The 17,949-nt window shown below is 41.0% G+C and overlaps 1 protein-coding gene across 1 annotated transcript in view; it reads right to left on the bottom strand.

Moving 5' to 3' along the window:
• Positions 1-4,712: 4,712 nt before the first annotated feature.
• The window catches only part of PPEF2 (protein phosphatase with EF-hand domain 2), a gene marked incomplete at both ends in the record, with an annotated part of 50,088 nt that continues 36,851 nt past the window's right edge, over positions 4,713-17,949 (bottom strand). Inside the window, 2 exon segments of the mRNA XM_084232978.1 lie at positions 4,713-5,144; positions 6,752-6,823. Coding sequence (XP_084089104.1) covers positions 4,713-5,144; positions 6,752-6,823 — 504 coding nt within the window.

The raw sequence follows: 17,949 nt of genomic DNA, 5'->3' as shown, positions 1-17,949 counted from the left end.
AAAGACATCAATCTCTTGCTGACAGTAGGCCAAAGTCCTCCCTCTGCAAGGAGTGGTCATCCCCAGTTCTTTAGCTCATGGGCTACGTCATCATGCTCAGTCACTTCCTCAAGTCAGGATAACCTCTAGCCCTAGTCAGCCAACAAGACTGGGTCTTACAGGAAATAATCACAGGATGACATCTATCACCTTGCCATGTTGGTTAGAAGCAAGTTAGGTCCTGCTCGCATTCAGGAGGGATTTAGACAAAGGCACGGATACCTGGAGCTGGAGATCAAATGCTGCTACATACTTTTGTTTCCTTTAATCCTAATAGCCTTAATTTGTCAAATGTTTTCAAAATAAGCTGGGAGTTAAGGGTAGAGAGGCAGGGGAGAAGGGAGCGTATGATTGGTAGAGGGGTTAAGTTTAACAGCAAATGTTGTGTTAAACCCCATATTTAATTTTCCCTACAAATGGATAACTAGATAGATCAGAGTAATTGTCAATTGGTCAAAAGCATAACAGCTACTTACTGCATGTAAAACAAGGCTGGTAAATCCTCAGTAAATGTTGGTCAAGCACACAAAACATGCTTTTAATTCAATGCAACATTTATACAATATAATATTGAGACAACATAATATTGAGACTCATTGCTTTGCTTGTTTTTCACAAGTGCTATTGTTAAGCCATTCTGTATTTGTGTCCTTGTTCCTCTGGACTTTCCAAAAGAAGATCTTTTATCTGTTTGAAAATATTTCAGTTTTTAGCATAAACATTTCACTTTCCCTAGTTCTTAAAAGGAAGAATTGTTTTATTCTAGTCATCTAGTGGGTTATTACACAATTCAATATCCTCATGCATGGGAAAACAAAATTTTAAGTTTTTTTTATTTAAGAGAAATAAAATAAAAGTTGGTGAAGGTGGTGAAAAATGTAGACTGATTCAGCCTCTTTGGAAAGCAGTGTGGAGGTTTCTCAAGATATTAAAAATAGAACCACTACATGAGTCAACAACCCCACTCCAGGTATCAACCCAAAGTGTGCAAAAACATTAATGTGAAGGAATAAATGCACTTCTATATTCATCGCAGCACTATTTACAAGCCCAAATTATGGGAACAACCTAAGTGCCCAGGGAGAAATGACTGAATTTGAAAGTTGTGGTATATATACACAATGGAATACTATGCAGCTATAAGAAAAGATGAATCTTGCCATTTGTGACAACATAGGTGAAACTGGAGGGGATTATGCTAAGTAAAAAATTCCAGAAGGAGGGCAAATCAGATGATTTTATTATATGTGGACTATAGAGAAGCAATACAGAGGGTCAAAAACTAAATTAAAAATGACCTCCCTGATGGCCTAAGGGTTATGTCTCAGTGCTATCACTGCCATGGCCTGAGCCCTATCCCTGGCTAGGGAGCTATCTCACACATAGAGCAGGAATACAAATTAATTAATTTTTTGAAATGTGCACAGGGGTTCACAGAGAACTTAAGCTTAAAATGGCTAGATTTGGGGGCTTGTATACCATTCTAAGAAAGGAAAGGGAACTTAGGGCTCAAATTGGATGACAAATTGTGGGAAGTGACTAAGAAATATATGAGAGAACAAATGGAAGATAAGAGCTATTTCAGTAAAGTCTGCAAACTCCTCTCAGTGTCAGCTCTCTGATGATAAGAGCGCTCTTCTCCTCCTCCTATAGTTGGGGGACACCTTCACAAAGGGAGATGTATGTCCTGCTTTTAGGCAGATAAGGAAAGGCAGAGAACTATTCCTGTAGCTGTTGATTCTCAATTACCTCCAGCTCAAAATAATCTTTATTCCAAAGCGGCATAATTCTGGGTAGCGTATACTGATCTGTTTCAAATGCTAACCCATTTTTTTCCAAGTAGAAAATTGCAAGGAATAAGAAAGTGAAATTTTGTTTCCCTCACTCCTTTCCTTATGATTCTGAAATGTTTTCTTCTTTCAAATCTCCCTTGAAAATCAGCAAATCTGTAAAGCAAGCGAATTCACTTACATTTCTAAATTTTGTTTCCTACTACAAGAGCTTTGTGATGTCTAAAAGACTCTGAAATACAAAGGATTATTCCAAGGCAGAAGAGCCACATTATACCGCTCAGTTTGCTCTGTTTTTTTCCCAGCTGCACTTTTTTTTTTTAAGATTTATTTATTTATGCATACTAGAGCTGGAGTGTAGGCCAGAGATGTGGGTGGTGAGAGGATTCACAAGAGACAGAGTGGGGAGCAGAACAGGCAGATTCACTGAAATGCACTGCTGAGGGGAGCGGCGGGTGAGTCAGGAGAGGTCTGCTGTGCCATGTGGGTAGCTCCCTGGCGGGGGACCTAACTTGTGCTGCAGTGGTTGCTGATAGTTTTAACACTTTAACCCCTGTTCCTCCAGGTAGGCGCCTTCTTCTGGAATCTTTACTAATATATATGCTTTCCCATATGCAGTACAGCATGGAAAAGTCCCTGTGGCTCCCTGCAATTGCAATCACCAGGATTTCAACTTCTTTCAATTTACAATGGAATATTTTGGTGGTATGTCTAGAAATATAATATACTCATTCTGGTACTGCAACAGTGACCTGTCTGTTTTTTTGTATCTTCTGATTTAATGTCCATGCCTGATGACGTGCTGAAACGGGTTGACTTTTTAGGGATTTTGTGAATTGGTGTTTAAACACAGGCATTATTAAAAGTTAAATTATAAAAATTTACAATTAAATAATGTTAAAAGTGAAGATTATAAATATGCAAAACTCTTCACTTCCTAATTATTTTACCATAGTTTTTTACTACCTATGCTCTTTTTTTTTTAAAGATTTATTTATTTATGCATACAAGAACAGGGGTATAGGCCAGATGCGCCGGAGGGCGAGAGGATTCACCAGAGACAGAGCAGGGAACAGAACAGGCAGACTGATGAAATACACTGCTGAGGGGAGTAGCGGGCGAGACAGGAGAGGTCTGCTGTGCCATGTGGGACCCTCACCGGCCGGCCAGGATGGAACCCATGCTGCAGAGGCTGCAGACAGCTTCACAGAGCTGCGCTCAACCGCCTGCGCCATCAGAGAAGGCCCACTACCTATGTTCTTGAGGATATGTGCGCCCATCATGTCTATCTGCATGGAGGGAACACAATGATAATATGGGGTGCTTCTCTACAGCTCTTTCCAACTCCACGTGCAGTGGTGCCATGGCAACAACTACAAATCAGGACTTCATACTCCCAGTTAGTTGTTAAATATTTGCCAGCACACCCTTGCTGTAAACCTATAAAATATCACTTGTTCTCATGTTAACCTTTAATAAGCAAACCGTCACTTTTGCTGTGCTTAACATCATTCTTCTAATTTCAGTATTTGTTCAACCAGGACATAGAGAGGTTCCTACCAAGTCATATGCTATTTATCCTGTCAACCTTGTCTAAACAGGATGGTTTTAACTTGAAGGGTAGATCAACTTCTGTTTCTTTAAGTCAGTCAGCTTCCTCCGGCAGAGTCAGCTCCAAGTTCTTCAGTTCAACTGCCACACAAAAGACACCATTAAAACCCTCCAGTAAATCTCCATCAGTTGTACTATAGTTAAACTGAGTAGTTGCTGAAGCATTTGAATAGCAGTCATCTGCCTAGTTGGCTCTAGTTTTAGTTTTTAATTTATGCTCACTCTGCTCTTATCATTTTTACTGATTCATGCTATGAAGACACTGTCAATATAGCTGTTTCCACTTGAAGAATCTATTTGATTAACTGTGAAAGAAAACTGGTTTTTTGTTTTGTTTTGTTTTGTTTTAGTTTTACTGCTAATACAGTCCCTTTCTGAGCCATTTCCTCTAAGGATTTTCCAGTTTAGAGTGATTTGTTAGACTCTGGACTAACTCTCTCACTCTGGAGACCACAGTGTTAAAAACCAAAGACACCAGGGTTGATAGATCTCAATAGCTTGAAGAGTACTGTAGGAATTAAAATTGTAATTGACCAAAAATTTGGTAGAGATGAATTAATCAATCCCAAGGAGAGGAATAATGTGCAAAAATAAGTAAACAAAATGAAGATAATGCAGGGCAACAGAGAAAATTTCCATGGCTTTGCATTTTGCCTGAAATTCATTTTTATTAACCTTGGATAGTTCAGAGATGATTTAGGAGTTGTTTTATTTCTAGATAAGAGTGAGAAACTTTCTCAGAGTGCTAATATCACTTTCCTTTTCTGTAAAACTTCTTATACAGGAAATCCATTTCTAGAGGAGTTGGTGCTCAAAGTGTATTCCTTCATAACACATAGGAGAACAGGATACATCCCCAGGCCTGAAACCAAAGCACTGGGACCATCTGACTCTGAACAATTCCCTGGAAGTTTGCTCTCCAAACCCAGACAGCAACACAGGATCTAAGTCTCACAAGAGAAGGGGAAACTGAGTACTTTAAATTATTTTTTAAGGTTTATTTATTTATTTATACAAGAATGGGGGTACAGGCTAGATGTGCGTGAAGGTGAGAGGATTCACCAGAGACAGTGGGGAACAGAACAGACAGATTGACTGAAATACACTGCTGAGGGGAGCAGCAGGTGAGATAGGAGAGGTCTGCCGGGCCATGTGGGACCCTCGCTGGCCAGCCGGGGATGGAACCGGCGCTGCAGAGGCTGCAGACAGCTTCATAGCACGGCGCTCAACCGCCTGCGCCACCAGGGAAGGCCTGAAACTGAGTACTTTAGCTTACACATCTCCTCGGGGCTCTTTAGAGGTAGAGAAGGTGGGAGGGCTGGTACTATAGAATTCTTCCTTTGTGGGAACACCTGCAGTAGTCAGAACTTGGGGTGTCAGGGAAAACTTGGCTGACATATCATAATACGTCCCCAGGTTCCCAGGGACAGAGGCCCCACTATTTCTCTCTGTTATTTTGGACCGGGTGGAGAGGGTAAAAGCAGGGCCACGCAGAGCTGTGCTCCCCAAAACAGGAGGAGCCTGAGTGAATGGGCTTTGTCTAGGAACAGCAGACACCCGCTGAGGCTGGATGTGTGCCAACATGCTCTCTGAGGGTCTAAGATCTCGTGCTCCAAAAACGCTGGAAGGCCACAAATCTGCCAGCAAATCAGCTGCCTTCCTCTCAAAAGCATTTTCTGGTTTCCCTTTCAATCTTTGAATTGGCTGTAAAGAAAAGGACAGAGAGACCAAGTTAGAGAAAGCACTTCCTGCTGGAATGCACAGGTGGTTCCTTGCTAATTGACTGAGTTTTGATCTGGGAGGCCTTTAGGGGCAGGGCACACATACGTATGACTTCTGCAGAAGATTAAATAAAGGAGGAATCTGAAGCAGGGGTAGCAAGCTAGAGATAGGTGTGATTGAACTTGGGTTAAATTAAGAAATGTTTTTGGATTTTGCCTGATTTGCCTACATTTTGAATGCTATATGTCTTTTCAGATACAAACTTAGAGCGAGAGGAAATAAGTCATTGGGATGGGTCCATCTCAATATAGCCAAGTAAAAAAGTCCTAAAGTCTCCCAGACTCCTGCTGGATCCCGGTTCCTACCAGCCACCATCTGAGTAGTTTCCATGCTGGTGCTTTGGCTCAACAGTTAAGATGGCGAGATATTTTTCATTCTTTTGTTTTGCTTTGTTTTTTCTTTATTATCAATATGACATAGAATAGGACATTTTTGACAGAGAAGTCTTTTGGTTACAACCGAGCTATATTATACCCCTATGTAGTTCTTTCATTTGGCCTAATTTTTTAAAAAGATTTATTTATTTATGCGTATAGGAACTGGGGTACTGAGGTGGGAAGCTGAGAGGATTCACCAGAAACAGAGTGGGGAACAGAACAGGCAGATTCACTGAAATACACTGCTGAGGGGAGCAGCGGGTGAGTTAGGAGAAGTCTGCTGTGCCATGTGGGTAGCTTCCTGGCCTGGGATCAAACTCGTACTGAAGTGGCTGTGCATAGCTTCATAGGTTGCGTTTTAACCCCCTGGACCACCAGGGAGGCCCTGGCCTAATATTTTTAATAACATTTCTTCTCTCTATTGACTTGTTTATCATTACCAGTTGCCCATTTGAATTAATTGTCACAAGCAAATATGAAGGCAAAGTCCTGTTGGCTCAAACTAAGGTAGCCACTGAGCTTCTGGGGCAAAAGCTGGAGTCTATAAGCATCCTAATCATTAATAAGTCACCAACTTGTAGGTGATATTTTAGTCTTAAGATTTCCATCAGCATGATATTACAATTCAAACATTTAGTTTCAACGTTGTATCTTCTAAACTTATCCCAATACTGAAATTTTCTAATATGAGAAAAGAATAAATGGAAACAACAAAAATAAACTTTGTTCTCACTGAATTCAAAAAATTTCTATTCAGGTTCTGTTCACAGAGATTTGAAGAATCCAAACACTCTTAAATTTTATCAGTCCCTCAACTGTACTTAGTCTCTATAATTCAAATATGGACCTCTCTGGTAAATAGTCTAAAGCAAGGATTCTAAACTGGGAGAAACTGTGGCCCCCCCATCCCCTCCTTGCAAGGGCATTTGGTAATGTGTGGAGACACTGCTGGCTGTCACATGTGGAGGAACAAGGTGGGCATCTGGAGGGGGCAGGTCAGGGATGCTGCTAAACATCCTACTATGCACGGGGCAGCCAAATAACATGGAATTATCAGGCCCCAAGAGTCAATGGTGCTGCTATGAGGAAACTCTGATCTAAAGTAACCTAATAGTTTTATTCTTCAGCAAAGATAATATGCTAGCCACTTACCAGCATCCGAAATATGTAGTAGTGTTTCCTGTACCCAGGACTGCTGTCACTGCTCTCATCTGACAAACCTTCCTACAAACGGAAAAATAGTCTCAGAATTTCCTTTTTCTTTCAGTCTGTTTCTCCTTTTCAAAAGGCTACATATCACTCAAAACTTGAGAGACAGTGACTTAAAAATAACTGCTCTAAGTTAGTGGCTTTGGTAAGGAATGTCTTGGATAAACTAGGAAACCCTCAGAACTGGAGCAGGTCAAGGGTCAAGAACCAGAGGCTGTCTCAGTCATATCCCTCCTGCTCACCACAGCTATGGCCCACATACTGTCTTCCTCCATCCTTCAGCTATGGTACCAGGGCCAACCTTGGCCTTCTCTTCCCAGTTCCCTCCTCTTCTCAGACCTCAGAAACAGCCCGAGGTGCTCTAGAAGCCCATGCACAAAATAACCAGACACCCCCCTCCCAACACACATCCCTAGCCAGACCCTGGGGAGCAAGCCAAGTTTTGACTTTATTTTTTATCTTCTCCTTTCCAATACAGACACTTTTTTTGCCTATATATTGGTTAAAATTTCTTTTTTTTGAATTTCATAGATTTCCACTTAAGTCTTCACAATGAGGATCTTTGTGACATTTTGTAATGTTCCAGAAGATTTTCAGTCTGTTGGATGAATTTCAGTGAATAATTGATACCAAATGCAACTCATGAAAACAAACAGTTATAAATAAAAAGCATCACTCTGAATGTAATATTATCAAAGTAGCAGTTGAAATGTAGATGCTTCATTTCTGATACCAACCCTATGAAGAAAATACACAGGAAGCCCAGAGTCCTTTGTTCCTGAAGTCATAACTAAGCTGTTATGAACTGAGTATGTGTGGTCCCCTAAGATTTATAGGCAGACAGACAGACCTTGGAGATGCTGTGGATTCAGTTCACACCATCACAATAAAGTGATTATCACCATAACTTGAGTCACACACAAAATGTTTGCTTTTCAAGTGCATATAAAAGTTATATTACACAATACTGTCATCTATTAAGTGTGCAATAGCACTCTGCCTAAGCAAAAACCAATGTGCATACCTTAATAAAATGTGACATAAAGACATGAAGTGAGCACATGCCCTTGGAAAAATGGTACTGATAGATTTGCTCCACATAGAACCTACGTTCCATTTGTAAACAATGCATTATTTGTTTCATTTGTAAACAAATAAAACTTTTTATTTGCATTATTATTATTTGCATTATTTGTAAACAATGCACACCTCCATAGGGTGTGGGGCGCCTGCCTGTAGTGAAGCTGTAGGCCCCGAACCCCCATGTGGAAGTATTAGAAATCAGATTTTGGAAGAAATGAAGAACCTACATGAACGGGGCTGCTGCCTTATAAGAACAGCCACCAGAGAGATTGCTCCCCCTCATGATCTTCTGTGAGATACTAGAGGATCTTCTGCAAACCAGGAGGAGGGCCCTCCCATGAACAGTTTTGCTAGTACCTTGATCTTAGGCTGTTCAGCCTCCAGAACACTGAGAAATAAATTCCTGCTACCCAGTCTATAGTCAATCTTATACTTTTAATACCCTGTTCTTCAAGTAAAAACTCTGAATTAGTGGTTGCAATCCTTGAATAGTTCTAACAGCCTACTGGTACAAATTCACTGTGTGGATAAAATAGAATTAAAGGAATTTGTTCTTGCCAAATATCCTAAAAAAAATATCGGATTGTTTCACTTACAGAAGGAATACAGGGGAACCAAATGAGGGATCAGGGGAAAAAAAGACAAAACTAGTAAGCAAACTATAAGTCAGAGACATTCAGCAGGCAACAGGGAGGGAGAGGGGTCAAAATGGGGCGGGGGGGGGGAGTACAAAGGGCTGTGGTGATGGTTTATGGATATCTTGGTGGTGGTGATTTTATGGAGATTACACCTGAGAGAAGAAATCAAACATTGTACAAAAATGAACAACAATGTAAAAAAAATATATATATATATGTATAGATGTATATATATACAAATATCCTCATAAGTGCTAATTTCTTAACAGTACACAGTGGCTACAGCTGCAGATGAAAATTGCATTGTTTAAGCCAGGCATCATTACAAGAATCACATAGCAAACAGCATATTCAATTTGTTATTTAAATTACAAAGACAAAAATGTGTAGGAAAACACATTCTATTTTAATTACATTAAGAAAATTGGTACCATCCCTCCCTTTGTTTTCACCATACTGTTTTTAAATGACAAGGGTCTACTAAAATAACTGACTTTCATGACTTTGGCTTCTTATAGTTGAATACAATTAATGTCAAAAAATAAGGTATTAAGCTATTAAAAAGTGGCTATGAAATAAAATTATCCTACAACATTTCTGCTTTGCTGGCAGACATAGGGCACTGTGGAAGAAACTCCAATTGGGAGAGAGACTTCAAAGATAAAGTCAGAATTCAATTTAGATCTCAGTTTTATTTTTTGCCTTCTAAAGAAAAAAAATACCAAACCAAGAGTTAACAAAAATGCATAGAAATCTTAGAGGGTAGTGCCCCAGCACATCGTGATATTATAGATGCTCTTTATCTTTCTTTTATTTCTGATTCTCCTTCCATGAACATGAAGAAACTTTTATAATCCATTCACAATCACTTCGTAAGTAATTCAACACCTAGGAATTTACCCTTCCCCAGAAGTAAAGGATTTGTACAATGAAAGCTACATGACATTTTTCACAAATTGAGAGCATGACATAAGGTAACAGATTATTTGATTAAGAAGAATGCCAAAAACTAAATGAAATTAATAGTCAAAATGCAGTTGGTAGATAGGATTCTTAAAATATGAAACCTCTGGGAAAAGAGTTGATTGTAGCTAAAAAGCAATAAACAAACAAACAAACAAATAAATAGATAGAGTCTTTGGTAGCAGAAAGATTGAAAATATTATTTCAGTTTCTTTCCTACGTTAATGTTCTACGAGGCTATGATTACATTTTCACTCAGGGGTCCCAGTTGCAACCACAGGCAATCAACACCCCAAAAACTGTTTTCCCAAGAATGCCCTGGTAGCTAGAAGCAATTTAAAGCAGGAACAAAAGTGTCTGTGCTTGTGGGAAAGAAGAAAATGAAACAGAACCACAAATAAGGACCTGAGAGCTCTTTTTCCTAGAGGAAAGACTATAACTTGTTTCACAGGTGGAAACAGAACAGGATGCCATTTTAAAGACTTACAGTTTTTAAAAAGGAGGGGAAAATTGGGCAGGACATGTATATATTGCATGTCTATAATTCATTTTTTATCTCTTAACTGCAACATACCCAGTATTGTAAATGGCAAATACTTACAGACTCTGGTGCTTTGTTTGCGTCAAGAACAAGACATTGGAAAGATCGCGCAATTAAAAGTTACAATGAAGTGTGATGTTTTCTGGATTATGGGGATTGTGGGTGGGTGGAGGGTAACAGTAATTACTGTGTGGCCTTGCCCAGGGAGCCTAGCATCACAAGCAAGCCAGCACCAGGGGATGCTCCACCCACATGGCTGCCCCTGTTTTCTCCTCCCTCCCTGTCTTTCTCCCTTCTTCTTCCTTACAAACCTGGAGGAAGGTGATCTTTTGCAGAAACTCCATCTGCCACACACTTCAGAGATACCCCACTTTAGACAATGTTAAGAGTGAGGAAGGTGACTTTTGAGGGTGCTGAGATGCTGGCCAGAGCCCAGGAGGGAGTGTCTGATGTGGGGGTGTGGAACCAAGCATAAGTATTAGCCATTGCTTTGTCATTTTGTGTGTAACTGCCATTTTAGAATTTCAGGTCTTGCAGGTCTTGCTGTCCCGGGAAAAGACTGCATTCCAGAGATAGTTTGGACCCTCACTCCACCCTTACTCTCTGGTCACCAATGAGGGTGAACTTGCTGCAATTGGAGCTGCAGGTTGGAGCTGCATCTTGGCCTGGCCAGTCAGCTTAGAATGATAGCCTGGCAAAGTTGGAGAACGCATCCTTGTAGCCAATGAGTAACTGCCAGCATAATTTAACCTTATTAAAAGACCCCTGCTTCCTTTGTTCGAGGCTCTCGGTATCTGCCACTGCGTTGGTAGGTGCCGTGAACCCAGACTCGAGTCTGAAATAAACTCCCTTTTGTGTTTGCATCAGCTGTCTTTGGGTTCTTGGAGGCTATGCTCGCCGAGTCTGCTGACCTTGGGCACAACAGGGGCTGAGACAGCCAGCAAGGGGTTGGCCTGAGTAGGACTTCTGTGTATTTCTCACATAGAAAGTGGTTAATAATTGACTGGTCCTTAAGCTGACCACAGAGCAGGGGAGGGGACGGGAGAGGGGTCAAAATAGGGGAGGGAAGAGCACAAGGGACTGTGGTGATCGCTCACATGTGCTCAGTGGTGGGAGAAACTATGGGGATGACACCTGAGGGGAGAAGTCAAATAATATCCCCAAATTAACAACGATGTAAGAAAATAAATTACTTTATGAAAAAATGACCTTCCCACTAGGCAATAGTCCAGAATCCTGGGACCTGGATTTCTAGAGGGTCTGCTTGTTAGTGCAAAATGAACATGTGGAGACAGAACCTCAGGGCGTCACGGGTCCTCGGAGTGCAATGACTCCCAAGGAGGTGCAGACGGTGCAAGGGGCATGTCAGAAAGCCTGGTGCCTCACTGCGTCCTTAGACTGTGTGGTGTCCCCAAAGCATTGCCTCCCCACGGACATCCTGGAATGAAGTGCTGAACGCAGACTTTCCCATGGGGAAATCCAGAAGCCCTGGAAAGGGAGAGGTGGGAAGGGATCAGCATGACTCACCGTCTGAAATGTAAGGACTCCAGGGAGAAACACCAGCAAACTCACACACTGGACCATGCTGAGGCGCTAAAAGCACAAATGAAGCTTCTTAGTATATGAATTCACATGCACAGGAGTATACCTGGACAATAACCTCCTCTCCCAGTCCTTCCTTTATCTGACCAACTGTGTACCATGGGAGCAAGGGGGGGGGGGCTGCTGGAGCAGACTGGGAGCCAGGCTGCCTGGGATTGAATCCGGCATTTTACACTTGTGTAGAAGTTAATGACTATCCTTGTGTCTCATTCTCTTCATTTATAAAATGGGGGTGACTTTAAGAGTTATTTTAAGGGTGACGGTGACAGTTGAATGTGGGCATAGCAAGCATTTAAAATAGAGCTTGGTGGGCCTCCCCGGTGGCGCAGCGGTTGAGCGCTGGGTTGCGAAGCTGCCCGCAGCCTCTGCGGCGCCGGTTCCATCCCCGGCTGCTCCCCGGCCACCGGAGGAGGGTCCCACATGGCATGCAGACCTCTCCTGCCGCCCGCTGCTCCCCTCAGCAGTGTACTTCGCTCCTTCTGCCTGCTCTGCTCCCCGCTCTGGCTCAGGTGAATTCTCTCACCCTCCCGTGCTTCTGACTGTACCCAGTGCGTGTATAAATAAATAAATCTTAAAAAAAAAATCTTCATAATTAAAAAATAAATAAATAAATAAATAAAATAGAGCTTGGACGCAGGCTGCCCTCTGTGTGTTTTAACTTTTATTGTTGTCACCTTGCCCAGTTGCTCTGAGTTGAGCACCAGATCGATATAAATATATAGACATAAATAAAACAAAGGTCTGGATGTAAAGGACTTCATAGTCCATTTAAGAGATTTCATTTAACAGATACAGTAAACAATTTGAGTAAATTGTTCCTTTGATTCTTTGAAGCCCTTTTTTAAGATAGACTTAAGTATGTGATTGTTTTTGTTCTTCAGGTATTCTATTCAACTACGCACTCTTCTGGAGGTCCAGATAAAGAAAATAATGACTTAAGATGTTTGAGACAACAAAGAAATATAAAAAAAATCTTTTCCAGCCACAAACTTTGCTCTGTCACTGTTGTTTCCCTTCAGTGAAGCAGCTTAAGGAAACCTCAAGGGAGAAAGACCTGGAAACCTGGGAACCCTCAGGGCTTATCAACAGGGGTGCCTGCCTCACAGTCTGGTCCAATCGCTGTCTCTGTTAGTTTTATATAAGTTCCAGGTGTATGCCTTTGTATTTGACATCCATGTATACTACACTGTGGTCATCACCAGTCTAGTTTCTGCCCGCCACAAAATAATTGGTCTCACTTTTGTTTTTGTTTTATTACCATGTATATTGTTAGCAAACAATTTTGAGCCTGAATGCCCACACAATACATCAGCACCCAGGGTACAAACACACACCGGCTCATGCTGCCACATCCACCGGCAATAGCTCCAGCTCCACCTGCCACCTGAAAGCTCACTAAGCCCAAGATCAGTCAAATCAGAGGTAGGCATTTCCTCTCAGACCCCTCAAGGCTTACCTGCTGCCACAGGAGTATTCCGAGACAAGCAGAAGAGTCTATCAGTAAGCAGGCCACTCTCTCAAGACATTTGCTTAATCCCACAAAATGCCCTGGTAAAGAATTCTGTAGCTTTGTGAGTGTTCTAGACAGGAGGCCTTCCAAAACATGACATCAGATAGGGAAGGACAGTCTGTTCTCAGGATTTGTTGTTGAGAGAATTGCTTACTCCTGTCTTTGCAGTCAACCATACTATCCCTCCTCATACATAATTATACAGAAGCTAGAGGGAAGGGTGCCTTTGAGGAGCTGGGTGAGACCAGAATCTAGGGTACTGGTACCCAAACTCCTAACCACTGGGAAAACCCTCCAAACAAACAACCAAGACCTGTAGACAAGTAACATACGAAATTTTGCCTGTCTGTTTTATTCTGGTTTCCTGTGTTTCTTCTCACAAATGCCAGGAAAACACAGTTTTAATATTCTGCTTGGTAGGCACATAGAAATGTAGCAGAAAGTGTTCACTTACACAAACTGCAAGGGCAGTTAGTCTAGCACTTTCTAGAAAGCAAACTTGTATCCAGTACACATCTGTAGAGAGGACTTGGTAGCAGGGGAAGTTGGGGAAATCTGAGTAGTGCTTGGGGTGTTCAGCACACAGCCAGGGTGCAACAGGGCCTAATGGCCTGCCCATGGCCACTTCTGCTCCCTGCCCCACAGCTGGAGAAACTTTTCACCCAGCTGTGCTCAGGAGGGCCTGCCTGGTTGAGCCTACCCCTCGGCCACAGAGCTGTACTTCAGGGAATCAATGGCCTTTAAGGTCCTTTCCAAGTTTAAGACTTTGGATTCTATAAAATAGGTCATTTCCTAGGGGAGCTCCAGTCTTTTTGACTTCTAGTTGTGACCCTGTTGTAAGAGTCTCCCTTGAGTGCCACAGAGAGACTTTTTCACGGAGGAACAAAGAACTATAGATGGTGATCACTGTTCTTAATTAAGAAGTTCAAAGGTTAATAATCTTCCTGGAAAATAAATGACATGTTTGGAGAGATGGAGAATGAGTAATGTCTGTAACATTTCTTGTTCTTTTTGCTTTGTATGTCTGTATAGACAAATTATGGAGGGACTTGTAACTTTGTCTCTCAAATAAGACAAAATGAAATTTTAAGTATGTTTCCCCATGGCTTCATAAAGTTCTGTCCCAATTAAAAGGTCAAAATACCCATTCCTCTTGCTGGAAACATCCCAGTAGTCTCTCCAAGGACTTGGATGTAGATTGGGGACAGAATCCTTCCATCACTCACAACTTTCCCACGTTCAGCAGTGACGACATCCTGCATGCACCTCCCCTATATTATGTTTCCACTCTTCCCTCACTCTAGAGTGAGTCCTAGCTGGCATATGACTTCCCAGACATAAAAGGATCCTATTTCCTAAATTCCTCTGCTCATTTTCCTGCTCCCTCTTTAAAATGCCAATAATGATGGAAAGTAAAAATCTACTTGGAAATAATATAGCATATAAACATTTTTATTGAAGCATTGTTATTTTATCCAGAATACTGAACAGAACACACTGTGGTACAAAGTACAGCAAGATAATGTCTGATTTTAGCTGTGGTGTTTGGATAACATATGGAGGCAGAAGAAGCTATGTTTGGCTGTGATGATCCTGCAGATCATCAAGGATCATAATCTCCCCGGTTGTTTGGGGTGAGAGGGAATGATGGTTCAGGGTAGAAGGGAGTAGTTTCTGTTATTGGTGGAAATGGTTGTGTGGGGGCTGTGGTAATTCTTCTGTTCATTGGTAGTTTCCTCTGGTAAAAGAAAAATCAAGACAAAAACACATTTATAAATATGCAATATAGAATTATTACAGAGCTATTCTTGCATAGTCATTTTTTAAAAATTTATATTGGTAAGGAGGGAAGCATTTTCAACTAATACCATTTTTTGCTCATGACAGTTAATCAATGAAATTTCACATTTTTATCTGATCTTTACAAAAGAAATCAAATGTTCTCTGTCCAGCCTGTTGTTCCAGCTAATTCTCCAAGGGAGAACAACTAGAAGAGTTGGACAAAAAAATTTTAAGCATCTGTTAGATAACAGAGTTGTAAGAAAATGAGTCTTTATGGACTCAAGATTACAGATATGGCAAGAATCCCAGGGATGCATTTAATTCTCAAGGCAACTGGCAATTCCAAAAGTATGACTGAAAAGTAGAACAGCGTTTTAGAGAAACCTGCAGGTATGGGAGAAATATTTAAGTTCAGGAACTGCCAGAGACAAGGGGACCTGGTACGTTTTCAGGCTTATGGTTTGGACCCAGTGACTTTATTCTGAAAGTGAGAGTGAATGGGGACTTGCTCTAATCATCTCAGTCTCCAGTTGGAATAATCTAGTCTGTGAATGTTGTGCCTGAAGTCTCAGATCCAAGAAAATCAGAAGTAAATCCTTTCTGGAGGAAGACAGCTTCATCCAGAACCTAAATTTTCTTGGCAATTCACAAAAACAATGTTCACCATTCAACTGAAAACAAACAGGCTTAAAATAAGGATCCAAAGTGCGTGAAAGAAGCCAGAATAAGACTCAGGTGAAAATAAAAGGAAAAAAGCCGAAAACAGAAGCAGATCCCAGGGAGATTCAAGAAGTGGAGTGATCAGACTCTGACTCTAAAATCACTATGTTTAAAATGCTCAAGAAATTTAAAGGTGAGACTGTAAACTTGGCATCAAATAGATACTTTAGAAATGAAAAATGTAACTGGAATGAAGAATTCAATAAATTGGTTTAATACCAGATTAAATACACCTATACACAGAATTAGTGAAATGAAAGATCAGAAGAAAGTATTCAGACTGAAGCAGAGCAAAACAAAATGATGAAAAAAATACTGAAAAGCACATAAGAGACATATGAGACTCCCTGTAAAGGGTGAAAGTGTCCTTAAAGTTTAAGACGAGTACAAAGGGAATAGTACAGAGGTCATCTTTGAACCAATAATGGCTAATAATTTTCTTAAAACAATGAATGAGTCAAGAAATACCATATATTCCAAGCAAGATAAATAAACACTATAGGTTATGGCAGGACTTCTGAAAATCAGAAATGTAAAGATTAACTATAGAAATATTTTTAAAATAAAAATTATATAGATTGAAAGTAAATGTTCTCTTTCTTAAATAATTTCCTTCTCAGATATTTTTAGTAGGAAACATGTAATGAAAAGTTTAAGTGATATCAATTACTTTTCAAGTAGTGGTAATGCTTTCCAGAGAGATTCATAAGTTTCGGTTCTTCTATTAATTAGCAATTTCATTATATGTGGAACATATAATTCACACAAATAAAAATTTGAAGTTCTATTTTGAAAATGATCTAGACATTTAAGCTGGAACCACCATCTTCCAGGAAATCAACAAAATGACCAACCCAAAGGGAAGGAAGAGAGACTCCCATGGTCTGTTCTGTAAGCCTTTTAGAAGATATGGAGTTGTTCCTTTGGCCACATACATTCGAATCCACGAGGAAGGTGTATTATAGATATCACAGGGATGGGCATTGTTCAAACAGGAACAGCCCCACAAGTGTTACTATGGCATCACTGGAAGAGTTTACAATGTGTACCAACATCAGTTAGCATTGTTGTAAACAAACAAGAGCAGGATTTTTGCCAAGCAATGTAATGATTGAATATATTAAGCACTCTAAAAGAGCTGAGATACCTTCCTGAATCATGTGGAAGAAAATGATCAGAAAAAAGGAAGTCGGAGGGAAAGGGATTCAATTCAAGTGAAATGTCAGCCTACTCCACTTGGAGAAGTGATGGAAAGTAAGAATTGATGGAAAAGAACTTGCGGTCCTATGAATGAATGTTGTGATAGGTGCCGGGGCGGGGGGAGAAAAAATAGCTCTCTGAAGGAAAAAGAAAAATATCAGATGGTTTCTTTTATGGGTAGACTATAGGGAAAATGAACAAAGGGTCAGGAAAAAGCCAAAACTTACAGGCTGACTAGAGATCGGAGGCAAACAGGAGAGGGGATGAGAGAGGGCTCAAGACAGGGGAGTGGCCTCCCCGGTGGCGCAGCAGTTGAGCGCTGGGTTGCGAAGCTGCCCGCAGCCTCTGCAGCGCCGGTTCGATTCCCAGCTGCCGCCCGCTGCTCCCCTCAGCAGTGTATTTCGGTCCTTCTGCCTGCTCTGCTCTGCTCCCCCCTCTGGCTCTGGTGAATTCTCTCACCCTCCCGTGCTTCTAACTGTACCCAGTGCTTGTATAAACAAACAAACGAATGAATGAATGAATGAATGAATGAATGAATGAATAAATAAATCTTTAAAAAAAAAAAAGAAGACAGGAGAGGGATGAACACCAAGGACTGTGGTGACGGATCGTGGATGCTGCGTTGGTGGAAGAACTACAGGGACTACACCTGAGGGGAGAAATCAAACACTGTCCAAAAATTAACAATGATATAAGGAAATAAATAAATTTAATTATAAAAAAAGCCCTTTGGACAATAAAAGTGCTTCTTTTAATTGAGTAGGCTAGTGTCCCCTCCTCCAGAAAATATTTTAAAAATATCTTTTAATTATATCCTAATTCGTTGGGGAAAGGTGACTTTACTACTAAATTTAGTGTTTTATTTCTCTTGCTGAAAGATGTGGGAGGCGGTTTGTTGTCCAACAAAGAATATACTCAATTGGTTAGGAAACTGCCAGGTATTGAAGTGGGTGGGGGTTGGGTGCCTAAGGGGCAAAGGCTGACAGCCACAGGAGAGGTGGGGGAAGGAACAACGCTTGTGATCACTTCATACCTCTGAGTAACATAAAGGGGGCCATAAGGCAAAGCAGGGCAGTGGGAAAGCACCCCACAGTAGAAAAAA

The sequence above is a fragment of the Talpa europaea genome (assembly GCF_964194135.1).
Source record: "Talpa europaea genome assembly, chromosome: 5".
NCBI lineage: Eukaryota > Metazoa > Chordata > Mammalia > Eulipotyphla > Talpidae > Talpa > Talpa europaea.
This window is presented reverse-complemented; position numbering and strand designations above follow the sequence as displayed.